Consider the following 14,008-nt stretch of genomic DNA (forward strand, 5'->3'; position numbering starts at 1 on the left):
TGTGTAACTGCTAGTTACACATTCATAAATTAGATTCATGTTACATAAATAAACTTACAATGTTGTGGGCTTGCAATTGTACAGCTATTTTGGTTGATTTAACAGTATTGTTGAGGCAACTAGAGTATTAAAAGAAGATTTTGCATCTGCAAGTCACTTGGTCAGATTACCATCTAATTATGAGCAAACGAAATTAACCATGACAAGTTGGTTGGGTCGCTTAGTATCCGGACCAATCCAGGGAGGTAAAGGACACTAGCTTATTATTATGGAGGAAGAAGTGTAGGGCAAAGCTATCAAGAATTTGCTATTATTTGTACCAGAAAAAAAATGTATAGTTGTAATAATTACTGAAATTCTTTAAAACTAGTTAATGAATAAAATTCAGATTATTTTTATACTATATTCTTTATCCCCATTCGCAAAATAAATAAATTGAGCAGATTAGAGGAAATCCTGGCGAGTTAGGAGGTATGATTAAGTAAGACTTGAGATGATAGAGAAGAATATGAAGATCAATTGATGTTTTGGATTTGTGTCTCAATCTGCAGGTGTTTATTATTATTATAACAACAGTACTAGTAATACTACCTCTCTGGTGGTGGTGGTGTTGCTGCTGTTGACAACTCTCTCTTGTATTGAAGCACAAATTACGTCTCCTATCGAAGGTAACTACTTCTGCTTAATTGACACTAACTCATCTTCTTTACCATGATATACTTATGACCGTAAACAATCAATTTATAGAGAACAAACTAAGCATCGTTGCACAATGAAGTAAACTGTTTCATGTCTCACTTTTATTAGAAGATTGTTTGGAATGTTTAATTTTGTGCTATGAAGTTATGAGTGGTGTTACAAATGCTTGCTAGTAGGAAGTAGCATATACCTTGAAAACATTGATATGTTGTTTTATGCATTGACCCTATTCTGTCATTTTCTGCGTATATTATAGCTTGTTACTCATACCTGGATGCAGAATGAGGGATGTGACTCAAGATACATTCACTTGCTTTCAAGTTTCTTTATTGTGTTGTGAAGAAACCGGTCTCTTTGATAAACTGGTCACTTTCAAGTTTCAAGATTTTTGATGTTTAATTTTGTTTTTTAGGTAATTTTTGCGTTCTGAAATTGGTACAACAAATAGGAAAGCAATGTGTTAGGTTCAAGATACTGCAGCACAACTATGAGAGGTAAAAACTAAACTCCAAGAAATTTGATTCTCTTAGGTACATTAGGAAAATGCATGTGTAACTCTTAGTTACACTTGGAAAATGCATATGTAACTCTTAGATACACTAGGAAAGTACACGTGTAACTACCAATTACACATCTATATGTATGTGTAACTGCTCATTACATATGCATATTGTATGTGTAACTTCTACATACACATCTATATGGATGTGTAATTGATGATTACACATGACGGATGCATGTGTAACTCCCAGTTACACATGCTAAGATAGGTTATCATGTGTATTTTTTGTGATCTTTGTTCTATAATTGTACCTTACAATTGTTCTATAATATTTTATATTTTTTTTTGCTTTTTGTTCATCCAACCTAATCCATGGATGTTTATTTCGTTGCAGATATGCAAGCATTTTGGAGGGAGGAAGACAAGAAGGAAAGACAATGATTTAAACTTCATAAAAAAACAAATTAGACGCATGTGTAACTCTCAATCACACTAGATAGATGCATATGTAACTCTCAATTATGCTAGACAGATGCGTGTGTAGCTTCTAGTTACACATGCTAAGAAATTATTGTAAGTGAATATTAAAATAATACATGTATTTTTTGTATGAGTTCTTTTTGGTGTCTATTTTTTTGATGTGTAATGCAACATAAGGATGTGTAACTTCTGGATACACATGTTATATGCATGTGTAACTTCTGTTTACACGTTCACACTGTATTTTAAAAAATTTGGGCCTAAATTTAATAATTTTGGGCCTAAATTTAAATTTTATTTAATTATGGGCTTGACAATATATAAAAGGGTATGTATGTCCTTTAATAGCTCGGGGCCTAGATTTAAATTTCTTTTAATTAAGGGCCTCATATTATGGGTTATTCACGGACTGGGCCTTAGCCTAATTTTCCCAAACGGTAATTCACCGAATGAATGCTTATAAGTATTGGAATTCTATCCTTGTACGATTTTTTTATCAAAGAAAAAAGAAAAAAAAGGGAAAAACAAGTAAGGAAAAAGAAGACAAATAGATTATGATTTTATCATGGAAAAAGGGAAAGAAGAAAAAATAGTAAGAGAAAAAGAAAAGGATACATAGATTATGATATACTCCCTTCATTCGTTTTTAATAGGCTGGTTTCCTAAAATAAATGTTTCAAAAAAATAGACTGGTTTTTTAATTGGGAAAGTCAAATGTTATTTTAGTTTTCTGGGACCACTTTTCTCTTAACTTCTTTTGATGACAAGTGTCATGTGGACCATTTCACTATACTTATTTTGCTGACAAGTGTTATGAGGACCATTTCACTTCACTTCTTTTATTGACAAGTGTCATGAGGACCAATTCTCTTAATTTCCTTAATTTTTTCTAAAAACAAAACCAGTCTATTAAAAAGGAATAGAGGAAGTACTATATAGAGGAATTAAAGGTTTTGAGTGAGAAAAATGTTTCTAAAGAAAATTGGATAATACTATTTACCATTCAGTGAGAAAAATGTTTTCTATACGGCCTCTTTTTCCGAATCTGCCTTGTACAATAATAATCAGCCAACCGTTTAACCAGTTCATTTACACACCACAATGCAGAAAAATACTACTTCAAATTACAAATTACATGGGGTAACAAACTAAGCCTCGAGTAAATCGGAAGTGGTTGAGACTTGAGAGACCAATAATAAAAATGATACTATTCCTGACAACATGTGTTTTTTTGTTTGTTTTTTAATAATCTCGTAACGATATGCTCCTGTTAGAACTGAATTGTCCGAAACCATTGCCCTTTTCCAGTCAAACTCTGTGCCCCGTCCGTATTAAAAAAACATTATTGGTACAGTTCCTTTAAGGCTGGGCCATCATTCCAACCTACAAGTCTAAGCGTCGGCTGTAGACTTTGATACAGAAAAATGAAAAGCAAAAGCCAAGGTGGGGAACAAAACAAAAACAAATAGGAGAAAGCAAGTAACTTGATATGTGAGAATAGGAGCGAATGACGACTGCACAAATGGATGGAGTTAGAGTAGCAGGTACAAAACACACAACAACACCGGCAAGGCAACCATCATCACAAGTCATATATGTAAAGTCTTAAAATTTAATACATATCCAGTCAAAAAATCTCAGTATAAAGAGCGATTTGGAAAGAAGAAAATGAAGGAGAAGAAAATGATGTTGATTAAAAATTGTACAGACATGAAACCAGAAGAAGATAATGGAGAAGAAGAAGGAAAGACAGTTGTGGTGGGAGTGAAGATGGATCAACAGAGTAGAGAATTACTAACATGGGCTCTTGTTAAAGTTGCTCAACCTGGTGATCATGTCATTGCTCTTCACGTCCTCAACCACAATAATTCTACTGGTATGTATTGTCTGCAAATCATTTGCTTAAAGTCTCCAATTATACCATTTTCAGTTATCTGAATTTGTTTGTTGTGTAGAGATTCTTGATCCAAATGGGAATTCATCACTACTTGCGCTGGTTAAAGCGTTTGATTCTGTACTCTCTGTTTATGAAGGATTTTGTAATTTGAAACAGGTTTGTTTTCATTCTTTCTAAAACACACAAATTTTACTCTCTAGTATCAGTTTTGGGTTTGATTTTATGATTTTTTGTGGTGATTAGGTTGATCTGAAGCTTAAGATCTGTAGAGGGTCATCTTCAATTAGGAAAATTCTGGTGAGAGAAGCGAAATCATATGGTGCAAGTGAATTAATTCTTGGGACTGCAACTAAGAATCACCATCACCATGGAATGAAAATTACTTCTGCTTCTTCTGTTGCTAAATATTGTGCTAGAAAACTCTCCAAGGATTTCACTGTACTTGCGGTTAATAATGGCAAAATTGTCTTTCAGAGACAATCCTCTACTGCTGCTACTACTACCACCGACACTTGTTCGACAACAGGTTAGGTTCAAGTAATTTATCTTTTCTATGTTAATTTTTCTGGTTAAGGATAGCTTTTTCTAAATTGGGTTCTGGTATTTGTGATACAGATGCTGAAAATCATCGTCTGCATCAAAATTTGTTAAGGGCGTTCCATAGAACTTTGAGTAAGAAATGTAAAGAGCTAAATAGTATAACAAATGGAAATTCTAATAAAGGGAAATCCCTTAAAAAGAAGAAGTGCTGTATCTGTTCACCGGTGTCTGTTTTGCCAGAAGACACCAGTAAATGTAATAATGCAGAAGAAGATTCATTGTCGGATGATGGTTCAGTTGATAATTCCATGGCATTGGTCCCTGTACAGACTCAAGAGGTAGCCTCTAGTTCAGTCTCTCCCTCAGAGCGTCAAGGCTCCGGGTCAAGACCTGGGTGGCCTCTCCTTCGTCGAGAATTTCTGTCGAATGAGCAAAAACCACTGAGATCTAAGTTCAAGGAGATATCTGTAGTTCAATGGGCAATGCAACTGCCATGTCGCCTTTCGTCATTATATCTTGGTCATTCAGATACTCGGGATTCCAGTGGTAATATTAGCAAATCTATTAGTTTAGATGGTGAGAGTGGCGCGATTGTGCTAGTGGGAGAAAATCCTGTTTGTTCTCCTTCCTCTCCTTACCATGAGTTCACAAAGAAACTACCCAAAGAATTGGAGTCTCTTCATGAAAAATTCTCTTCAACTTGCCGATTGTTCACTTATGTGGAACTTAAGACTGCAACTTCAAACTTCATTCCAGGTTTGTTTCTTCTTCTACTTCTCCAAATTTATTTTACCTGCAACTTTTGTTTGAGTAAGTTGTCGACTTGGTTCTAATAATTATCCTGTCAAAATTATAGAGAATTTGATCGGCAAGGGAGGGAGTAGTCGAGTTTATAAAGGTTGCCTTTCTGATGGTCATGAACTGGCGGTGAAAATCTTGAAACAATCTGCAGATGTTCTCAAGGAGTTTGTTCTGGAAATTGAGATCATCAATACCTTAAATCACAAGAACATTATGTCCCTCTCTGGGTTTTGTTTTGAGGACAATAATCTTCTCATGGTTTATGATTTCTTATCAAAGGGAAGTCTAGAAGAAAACCTTCATGGTGCGTAACACTTAAACTTTTCTCTGGTGTGGTGATAATTTTTAGATGTTTGTTCTTCTGTTTTCATCTCATGGATGTTTTCTTTTGTTGTTTCCTATTCAATGAATCAGGGAGTAAGGACAGTCCACCTTTGAATTGGATGGATAGATTCAAGGTGGCCATTGGTGTAGCCGAGGCACTAAATTATCTGCACAGCAATGAACAGGCCGTGATTCACAGAGATGTGAAATCATCCAACATCCTTCTCTCAGATGATTTTGAGCCACAGGTACTTTACACTTTTAATGAGTGACTAACAAATGAAGTATAATTCCCAATGCTCAATTTTTGCTTGACATTGGTGTCCTCAGCTGTCAGACTTCGGACTTGCTAAATGGGCTTCACCTACTGCATCTGGTGTAACTTGTACTGATGTTGCAGGAACTTTCGGGTTAGTAAAAAAGAAATTCTAGTGATATGGTGGCTAATCTTTAGGAATCATGCATCTTAAATTGCTTCTATCTCCTCTTGCAGATACTTAGCCCCTGAATACTTTATGTACGGTAAGTTCAATGATAAGATTGATGTTTATGCATTTGGAGTCGTACTTCTCGAGCTTCTTTCAGGGAGGAAACCAATTGACAGCGACAATCCAAAGGGCCACGAGAGCTTAGTCATGTGGGTAAGTATTCTGGCATTTCCTTCTGATTTTGTGTGTATCTTGACATGAACTGACACTGGGAATTTATTATGGTAATGGCTAGGCTAAACCGATTCTAAATGGTGGAAAGGTTTTACAATTGTTGGATCCAAAGTTGGGAGATAATTATGACCGAGATCAAATGGAGTGGATGGTTCTTGCTGCAACTCTTTGTATAAGACATGAACCTCGAACTCGTCCTCGAATGGATCTTGTAAGTGATTCCTTTTATTACATATTAGCTGCACTTGAGGTTCTTTTACAACTCTGCACCAGTTCTGCCATGTATGTGTTTTCTTACTCAGTTCTGATACGAGAATTTTTTTAAACTTATCGAGAGTAAAAAATATAGTAATTCAACGTTAGAAGATGTGATATGCTTGTTATTTCCACAGCCTAAAGAATGCAACTATAGTTGCCTAATTATAGTGAACAGAATAGAAGCTAAATATCATTTTCCTTAAAGTTGGACAGGATGAAAACTAGGAAGCTTTGTCCAACATTATTTTTCTTCAATGTTTCAATCATGTGTTTGTCATTGTTTAAGCAACTAATCAATAAAAACCTATCTTTTGAAAAAAATAACTTGAGCTTCTATCTGATGAATCTAGGTCTTGAAGCTACTAAATGGTGATGCCGATGTAATTAAGTGGTCGAAGCTGCAACTCTGTGCTTCTGACGAGTTCTCATTAGATGGAGAATCACTTCCGCCACCTGACATCCAATCCCATCTTAACTTAGCACTACTCGATGTGGAAGACGATACATCTTTTAACAGCATTGAACAAGGTCTCTCATTCGAAGAATATTTGCAGGGAAGATGGAGTCGTTCATCAAGTTTCGACTAATTTGAAGGTTCCCAACTGATGATTAGGTACCAAAAAGAAGATACACTCATCAACTTACAGCGGTTCATGTATATCTCAAGTGCCATTGTGGCTCTTTTCTTATTTATTGAAAGTTACAGTGCTAATTGTTTGTCCGGTTGGTCTTGGATGAGAGGTCGTTTGTAGAAGGTTTACCCTCCCTCCTCCTCGCCTTGGGAAAATAAGACTCGTGTGTCCGTCGTCCCTTTAGTGTTATTCTTTAGGGTGGGAAATTGAAGCAAAATTCAAAATAAATAAATAAAGAGTTCTAGTCTGGTATTATTCTCAGCTCTCCCTAAGGGTCAGATTAAGAGTTAATTTGCAATTGTATTTTTTTTTTTTGTTATAAACAAAAACAAGAAAATTAGTTGCTAAAAACATTTTCTGGATTGATAGAATTAGAAAGGGTTACATTTACACAAAAACTGGTCTTATGGCTGCTTGAAAAGTTCCTTCTTTTCTTCTGTAAATAAACAAAGTATGTTGTTGCTGTTATTCTGTGTAGTGTCTTTAGCAAGTGGAGTAAAATAGTATCATGAGAATGAGTGTTGTTCTAAACAATGATATCTTTACTATAATGCACTGTGTTAAACAAGTACATATATTATCTTGACAAGGAATGTCGTTATAATTGAAGATTTCTTATGTCTGCCTCAACCAAATCATCCCTTGCGTGTATCAAGGCTTAACTGTCTGCTTAGGCAGACGTGGGCTTGGCTGCTGCACGTAATATGGCCATAATACACGCATTAGCTGGTAATATTACTAAAAAAAAATTTGTCCAAGTGACGGCTTATGGATATTTCACCAAATCATGCCAACCAGAAATGCAAAGAGGAGGAAAGAAAAACATAAATTACAATATGACTTCATTTCCTTGAACAATAATAGACCCCAGATCTCGGCAAAGAACCCTGTGCCAATCTTACGCAAGGAAGATGCAATAATGCAAAGCGAGGAGGAGGACAACAGCTAGATTTGTGGGGGATAAAGCATGAATCTAGATTTGGATCTTATACCAGACCAAGACAAGAAGAGAGAAGTGAAAAATACTAGAACCCCCTACTATATGGGTTCAAACATATAGAAGCCCCACAAAATGGATCCTCCACCCTCAACTCCACACTTTCATAAAATGATATTATTAGGCCCGAAAAATCAAATTATCTTTAGATCAGGCCCATAATTAATTATTCCGAATTTTAATAATGGCAACATTGCCCTTTAGTATTTATACAAGGGAATCCCAGAAGCTTCTTTTCATTTCTGTATTCTCTTTCTCTTTCATCTTTATCTCTCTCTGTTGTAGAACAATGGTTTCTAGGGTTCCTGAGATTCATTTTCGACTGCATCAAATCTTCTTCGTCTTCATCAAATCTTCGACTGCAACAACAACGATTGATTGCATCTTCTCCTTTTATGCCTCTGTAGTTTCATTTATGTCAAAGATCGATTGAATCTGATCAAAAGATAGATCTTACGAAAGATGCAGATGATTTGTTTAGTCTGATAATTAACCAAAGAAATCGAAGAGAAACATCAGGAAAAACGAATTGAAAGGTAAGTTAATCTTCCTTTAAAGCTTTCATTAATCGATTTCGAGTTGAAATCAAATTTCTCGTGGTTTGATTTTAATGATTTTGAAAAAAAAAAATGAAAATTAATCTCGATTTCATTATCTAATCCTTAATTAGAGTTTAGATCCTTAATCATGGGAAAGATGAGCATGATTTTGTGTATAAGTATCATCTTCTCTTAAGGATTTTAGGGTTTTCAGAACCTATATCTTCATTTTTTTTTTAATTAACCTATCCTAATTGAAATCGAAGCATAGATCTACAATTTTCTACTCACTCTGGTTGTTTTGATTTAGATTTTTTGAAAAAACTTGAACAAAAAATCCATATCTATTCGTCGTAAATCTTAATTTGTATCTACGATCTAAAATAATGTTTTGAGATTCAGTATCAAAGAATCATTGTCTCTGTTACCCATAGATTTGATTTGATTTTTCATCCACTCATATGAACTGGTCTGGTGATGTTGGTGGTGCAGGTAGGGGTTCTTTAGGAGGATGAGGAGGCACTGGTGATATCAGAATTGATAAATTGAATGAGAACTGCTTCATTGGTTAGTTTGTTTATCCAAGTGGCTATAGATGAGACAACAGAAAAGACTCTTGAATCACAAAAGAGTTTGATTGCTCAATTGTTGTACTTTTCTGAGAAATTAGAAAGCTCTGATTCATCCTTATCACCAGGCTCATATGTGTTGACATATATGAAAGAAAGCAGTGCTGAGAAGTAGAAGTCAACTGATAAAGATGATTATAGGTACTTCATTTCAGATGCCATGCTGCCAATGTTTTGCTCTTGAGGTAAATTTTTTGGTTGTTTCTCACTGGTTGTGTCTTAGTTATTTGGTTGTTAGGTACTTCATTTTCCGATGTCATGCTGCAAATGTTTTGGTTACTCTGCAAATGTTGGAAGTATGTTTAATCTGTTTTTTACGTGGTCCTAGGTCTGTTTGGTTACTCTGCAAATTTGGTCATCATTGTAACTAATTTTGTTGTTTGATATACAAAGGTGTCCTCGTTAAGCATTTGATTCTCTGAAAAAGTATAATTTGTACAACTGACCCAATTTGATAAATTTCATCTAACAGCTTATCTGTTATATTTATGTAGCTGCTCTGAGATAGGAGATCGCAGATGAAACAAATAAAGGGATAAAGGGACATGACGCTCCAAATCTATCTCTACCGATCCAATTCATCTCAGTATCTATTCTCCCAATGGTAAGATGGCTTTAAAAAACACTGAAGTGTAACTGCGGCTTACACATGCCATATGCATGTGTAACTTCCTATTACATATGCTTATGACATATGTAACTGCAAATTACACATGATATATGAATGTGTAACTGCGGATTACATGTAGTACAGTTTTCTTGTGTATGAACTTTTACCAGGTTTCCCACTTCACAGTGTAAGGCTTTTTTACCAGCATAGTATTGGTAGACTATGGATGTGTAACTAGTAGTTACACATGCTAATTAGATGTGTAACTTCTAGTTACAGAAGCTAAATTGATGTGTATATATTAGTTACACATGCAAAATAGATGTGTAACTATGCTAATTTGATGGGATATGCATATGTAACCTAATATGAAACTTCTATCCGTTATTAGTTGATTGAAATAGCATAAAATTTCATGTTTGAGCTTATGTTGGTTGGATAAGTAGTAGCTTTTAGAGTCTCTAGTTTACATGGGTTATTTTCATAGTGTTGTAATGCTTAGTTTTTTTTCTTTGTCACTGGTCTTGCTGAGCTTGTATTTCAGTAGTTATATGGATGTGTAACTAGTAGTTACACAAGCTATATGGATGTGTAACTGCTAGTTACACATGCTGTAAAACCACATATATTACTCAAGAAAACTTGAAAGATGGAGTTTATGTTTCTTCCACTTGCTAGATGATTTTATCCTTTGTTCAGTCCCATAGCTTCGTGCAAGTACATTCTTTTGGAAGTTTGTTATGTCGTATTCTGCGAAACTTGTATGACATGAAATGAGAAAATATAACTATTACATATTATGCATTAGACGAGCAAAAATGATATCATGTGGTTGCATAGGATATTTCAGTTTAATGATTTTATTATGTTTAATGTTTCAGCAGTTTCTAATGCAGAAAAGCGACTCTGGAGCATAGTCAAGTCCAGATCATTAGACTCCAATGCTTAATGAGAAGGAGAAAGCTAAAGCTGAGATACATCATATGTTGTAAGTGTCATTTATATTATTTATTGAGCAACTCTATGTGATATCCCTGTTTCTAGCGCTGATGAAGATAATTTATATGCTCTGAGTACACAAGCATATGGATGTGTAACTGGAGATTACACAAGCCATATGCAAGTGTAACTGCCGTTTACATAAGCCATTACATGTGTACCTGCTAAGCACCATGAAACCCAACTGTTTCAGTTAGCGTGTTCATCTTGAGTAGCATTATTGTGTTAGTGAAATTCTTTGTATGAAGGATCTCCTCTGGCTAATAAGTGGCGGTGGTGGTATATGTGCAGGTTTTGGAGCCGGTGGTGGTGGTGGTGTTGTAGTTGGAGCTAAGGTGAGGATATGCCTTTGTTATATACTTTTTGCTGTTAAATTTTGATGGATAATATGCCGCCAAGAGTTTCTGATGCGCATTATATGTTGCATACATGTTTTGATTTCCATTTGCGAGATTGATGAATATGTTTCTTGTGCTGAATTGCTTTTAGATTCAGATATTGATTTTGGTTTTCACTTTGAAAATTTTAGGGATCTTGTATTGTCTGGTACTGACTACTGTGCTGCAATTTTCAGGGTGATGAATTGTTTCATAAGAAGCATGGGATTCATATATCTGGGAATAGTGTGTCGTTGCCACCTCAGAGGTAAAAGCTCAACCCTGTTGACTTAATCATTTGTCCTTCATATGAGATGATAATTCTTGAAAACCACATTTTAGATCTCAATTACATGCCTCAAACAATGTATAATAATGATGCATTATCTCCAGATTACAGAATGGTAGGATAATACTGATTATTAGACTGATTAGATACATGTGTAACTCTTAGTTACACAAGTGAGATGCATGTGTAACTATTAGTTACACATGCTAATTAGATGTGTAGATACCAGTTACACATGCAAATTAGATGTGTAGTTTCTACTTAGATGTGTAACTTTTACTTACACATACTGATTTTGGGTACACATATCAATATGTATGTGTAACTCCTAGTTACACTAGTCATATGCATGTGTAACTGCTAGCTACACTAGCCATATGAATGTGTATCTCCTAGTTACACATGTTATATGCATGTGTAACTCTCAGTTACACAATTCAGATGCATGTGTAACCGCTAGCTACACTAGTCAGATGCTTGTGAAACTGAAATATACATTGTTTTATGTACTGTTCATTTTAATCGTATAAATACTGATTGCTTGTTGTTATATTTCAGGTTTTAGATAACTTCATAAAAGCTAATTGCTTAAACGTGGTAATGGTCTCGCTGGAACTGGAGTTGACGCTGAATACACAAGTCAGATGCATGTGTAACTCTCAGTTACACTAGATAGACACATATGTAACTCTCAATTACACTAAACAGATGCGTGTGTAACTTCTAGTTACACATGCTAAGAAATTATTGTAAATGAATATTAAAGTAATAACTTTTTTTTTTGTGTTTTTTTTTGATGTCTATTTATTTGCATATATATACAAGTGTAACTTTGCATTACACATATCATAAGGATGTGTAACTTCTGGTTACACATGCCATATGCATGTGTAACTTCTGTTTACACCTTCGCACTGTATTTTAATAATTTCGGGCCTAGATTTAATAATTTTGGGTCTAGATTTAAATTTTATTTAATTATGGGTTTGACAATATGCATAAGGGTATCAAAGTCTTTTAAAAACTCGGGGCCTAGATTTAAACTTTTTTTAATTAAGGGCCTCATATTATGGGTTATCCGTGGGTTGGGCCTGAGCCTAATTTCCCCAAGAGAGAAACCATGTAATATTATTCTTATTGCGTTCACGTTGCATAGAAGTCGTTAGTGGTGGCAGTGTGCACTGCAGCATAATATATTGAGGGCCCAGCTAATTAAAGGTCCAAAAACAGAGAAAATATCTCACTTTCCAACCCAACCATCTCTTTACCAAGAAAACGGAACAAAATGGCCTACCACCACCGGCAATCCTTGTGTTCCATGTGAGTGGTGGATTGGAAAAACTTTGACATGAGAGGAGACGAGAAGAGAAAAGGTCTTTGAATTACATCAATGCAATTATGGAAAACTTTTTCAAGATCTGTCAGTGTATGGGTATGTATTTACCACCATGTTTTGTTTGTCTATTTCTGTTCTTTTTTTCTTTGGTAATGTTTCCAAGAGCAATCATAGTGGTAGAGTATAACCAAATATTTGGTCAAAAAACGAGACACAGCGGATAGACTATCGATTAAAATCCGGACCAAAGACCAAATTCCAGACTATATTTGGTCCAAGATCAAGACCAAGACCAAAACCAAATATAGTCGAGCGAACGTATAGTTAACGCCCCACCACCAAGCGGGTGTATAGTTAACGCCCCACACCAGGCGTGCATAAAGTCCCCGCCCCACACCAGGCGTGTTTTATACCTCCGCCCCATTTATTTTTTTTATTTTTTTTTTCTTTTGGGTGGGGCGGGGTTTATACCTCCGCCCCACTCTTTTTTTTTTAATTCACTTTATACATGGGGCGGGCTTTATACCTCCGCCCCATTTTTTTTTTTTTTTTTGGAATCTCATCGGGCATACGTATAGTTTACGCTCCATACCAGGCGAACGTATAGTGCACGCTCGACCAAATTTAATCTTCTACCCGTAGCGTCACACACCAGACTAAATTCAAATTTGATCGTTTTTTTTTTGGTCTTTAATCTTTGGTTATACTCGCACCACTGCAGTTGTTCTAACGACTCAGCTTTGACTGACTAAGTTGCAAGTTATTGCGAAGATGAAATGAAATGACTCCATGTAATAGAAGAAGAGAAGTGACAAATGATGAGGATGAATTATTGTCCTTGTGAAGTAGCAAGTCATGATTATGGGATGCTTGATTTGCTTTAAAGATGTGTAATAAATGCAGTCAATCACTAAATTGTTTAGTTAGATATTCAGAACTGAGTGACCATAATTTGAATGAGCTCAACTAAATGCAGCTGCACTGCTTTGAAGTCTTCTTGGACCACTTGAGAATGCAGAGGTGCTAAATTAGGGCAATTCCTATGGGAATGAACAAACCTATATTTTTGTTGAGTCAGGTGGATGGTCAAACTGGTTTTTCCACTATGGTAAAGCACTCGGCGTTCGATAACCAAGCGCGCGAGCAAAAAACAAACGCTAGCGCTCGTAAGTAAAACGTCGGCGTTGGAAGGACAGGCGCTGGCGCTTAAAGCTTCAACACGGCGCTTGTACGTAGGTCGCTGGCGTTTGTAGTAAAAACACCAACGGGTAGTTTTTTTAAAATTCAAAATTCACTTTTTACCTCTATAAATTACCATCATCTTCAAACAATTCACTCACACTAAAATTCACTTCTCTTGAATTTTCTCTTCTAAAATCTATTTCAATGGCTGAAAAGGCGATCACACCTTTTTCCGATGCAAAACTTGAAGCTGTT

The 14,008-nt window shown here is 35.5% G+C and overlaps 1 protein-coding gene and 2 long non-coding RNA genes across 3 annotated transcripts; all 3 read left to right on the forward strand.

The window, feature by feature from the left end:
• Positions 1–3,116: 3,116 nt before the first annotated feature.
• Positions 3,117–7,056, forward strand: LOC113356436 (L-type lectin-domain containing receptor kinase VIII.1-like). The gene is made up of 10 exons (XM_026599569.1): positions 3,117–3,557; positions 3,637–3,734; positions 3,822–4,104; positions 4,194–4,874; positions 4,975–5,223; positions 5,334–5,491; positions 5,574–5,653; positions 5,737–5,884; positions 5,967–6,116; positions 6,514–7,056. Exons 1-10 carry the CDS (start codon positions 3,350–3,352, stop codon positions 6,748–6,750), a joined length of 2,292 nt encoding a protein of 763 aa, XP_026455354.1. The 5' UTR covers positions 3,117–3,349; the 3' UTR covers positions 6,751–7,056.
• A 1,225-nt stretch (positions 7,057–8,281) lies between these two features.
• Positions 8,282–9,092, forward strand: LOC113362269. Its single transcript, XR_003365663.1, has 3 exons — positions 8,282–8,328; positions 8,824–8,898; positions 9,029–9,092. It is a non-coding gene; the product is annotated as an uncharacterized LOC113362269 (long non-coding RNA).
• A 1,782-nt stretch (positions 9,093–10,874) lies between these two features.
• Positions 10,875–11,836, forward strand: LOC113361342. The gene is made up of 3 exons (XR_003365089.1): positions 10,875–10,904; positions 11,144–11,214; positions 11,794–11,836. It is a non-coding gene; the product is annotated as an uncharacterized LOC113361342 (long non-coding RNA).
• Positions 11,837–14,008: the final 2,172 nt, after the last annotated feature.

The sequence above is a fragment of the Papaver somniferum genome, chromosome 3 (genome assembly GCF_003573695.1).
Source record: "Papaver somniferum cultivar HN1 chromosome 3, ASM357369v1, whole genome shotgun sequence".
In the NCBI taxonomy this organism is placed as follows: Eukaryota; Viridiplantae; Streptophyta; class Magnoliopsida; order Ranunculales; family Papaveraceae; genus Papaver; species Papaver somniferum.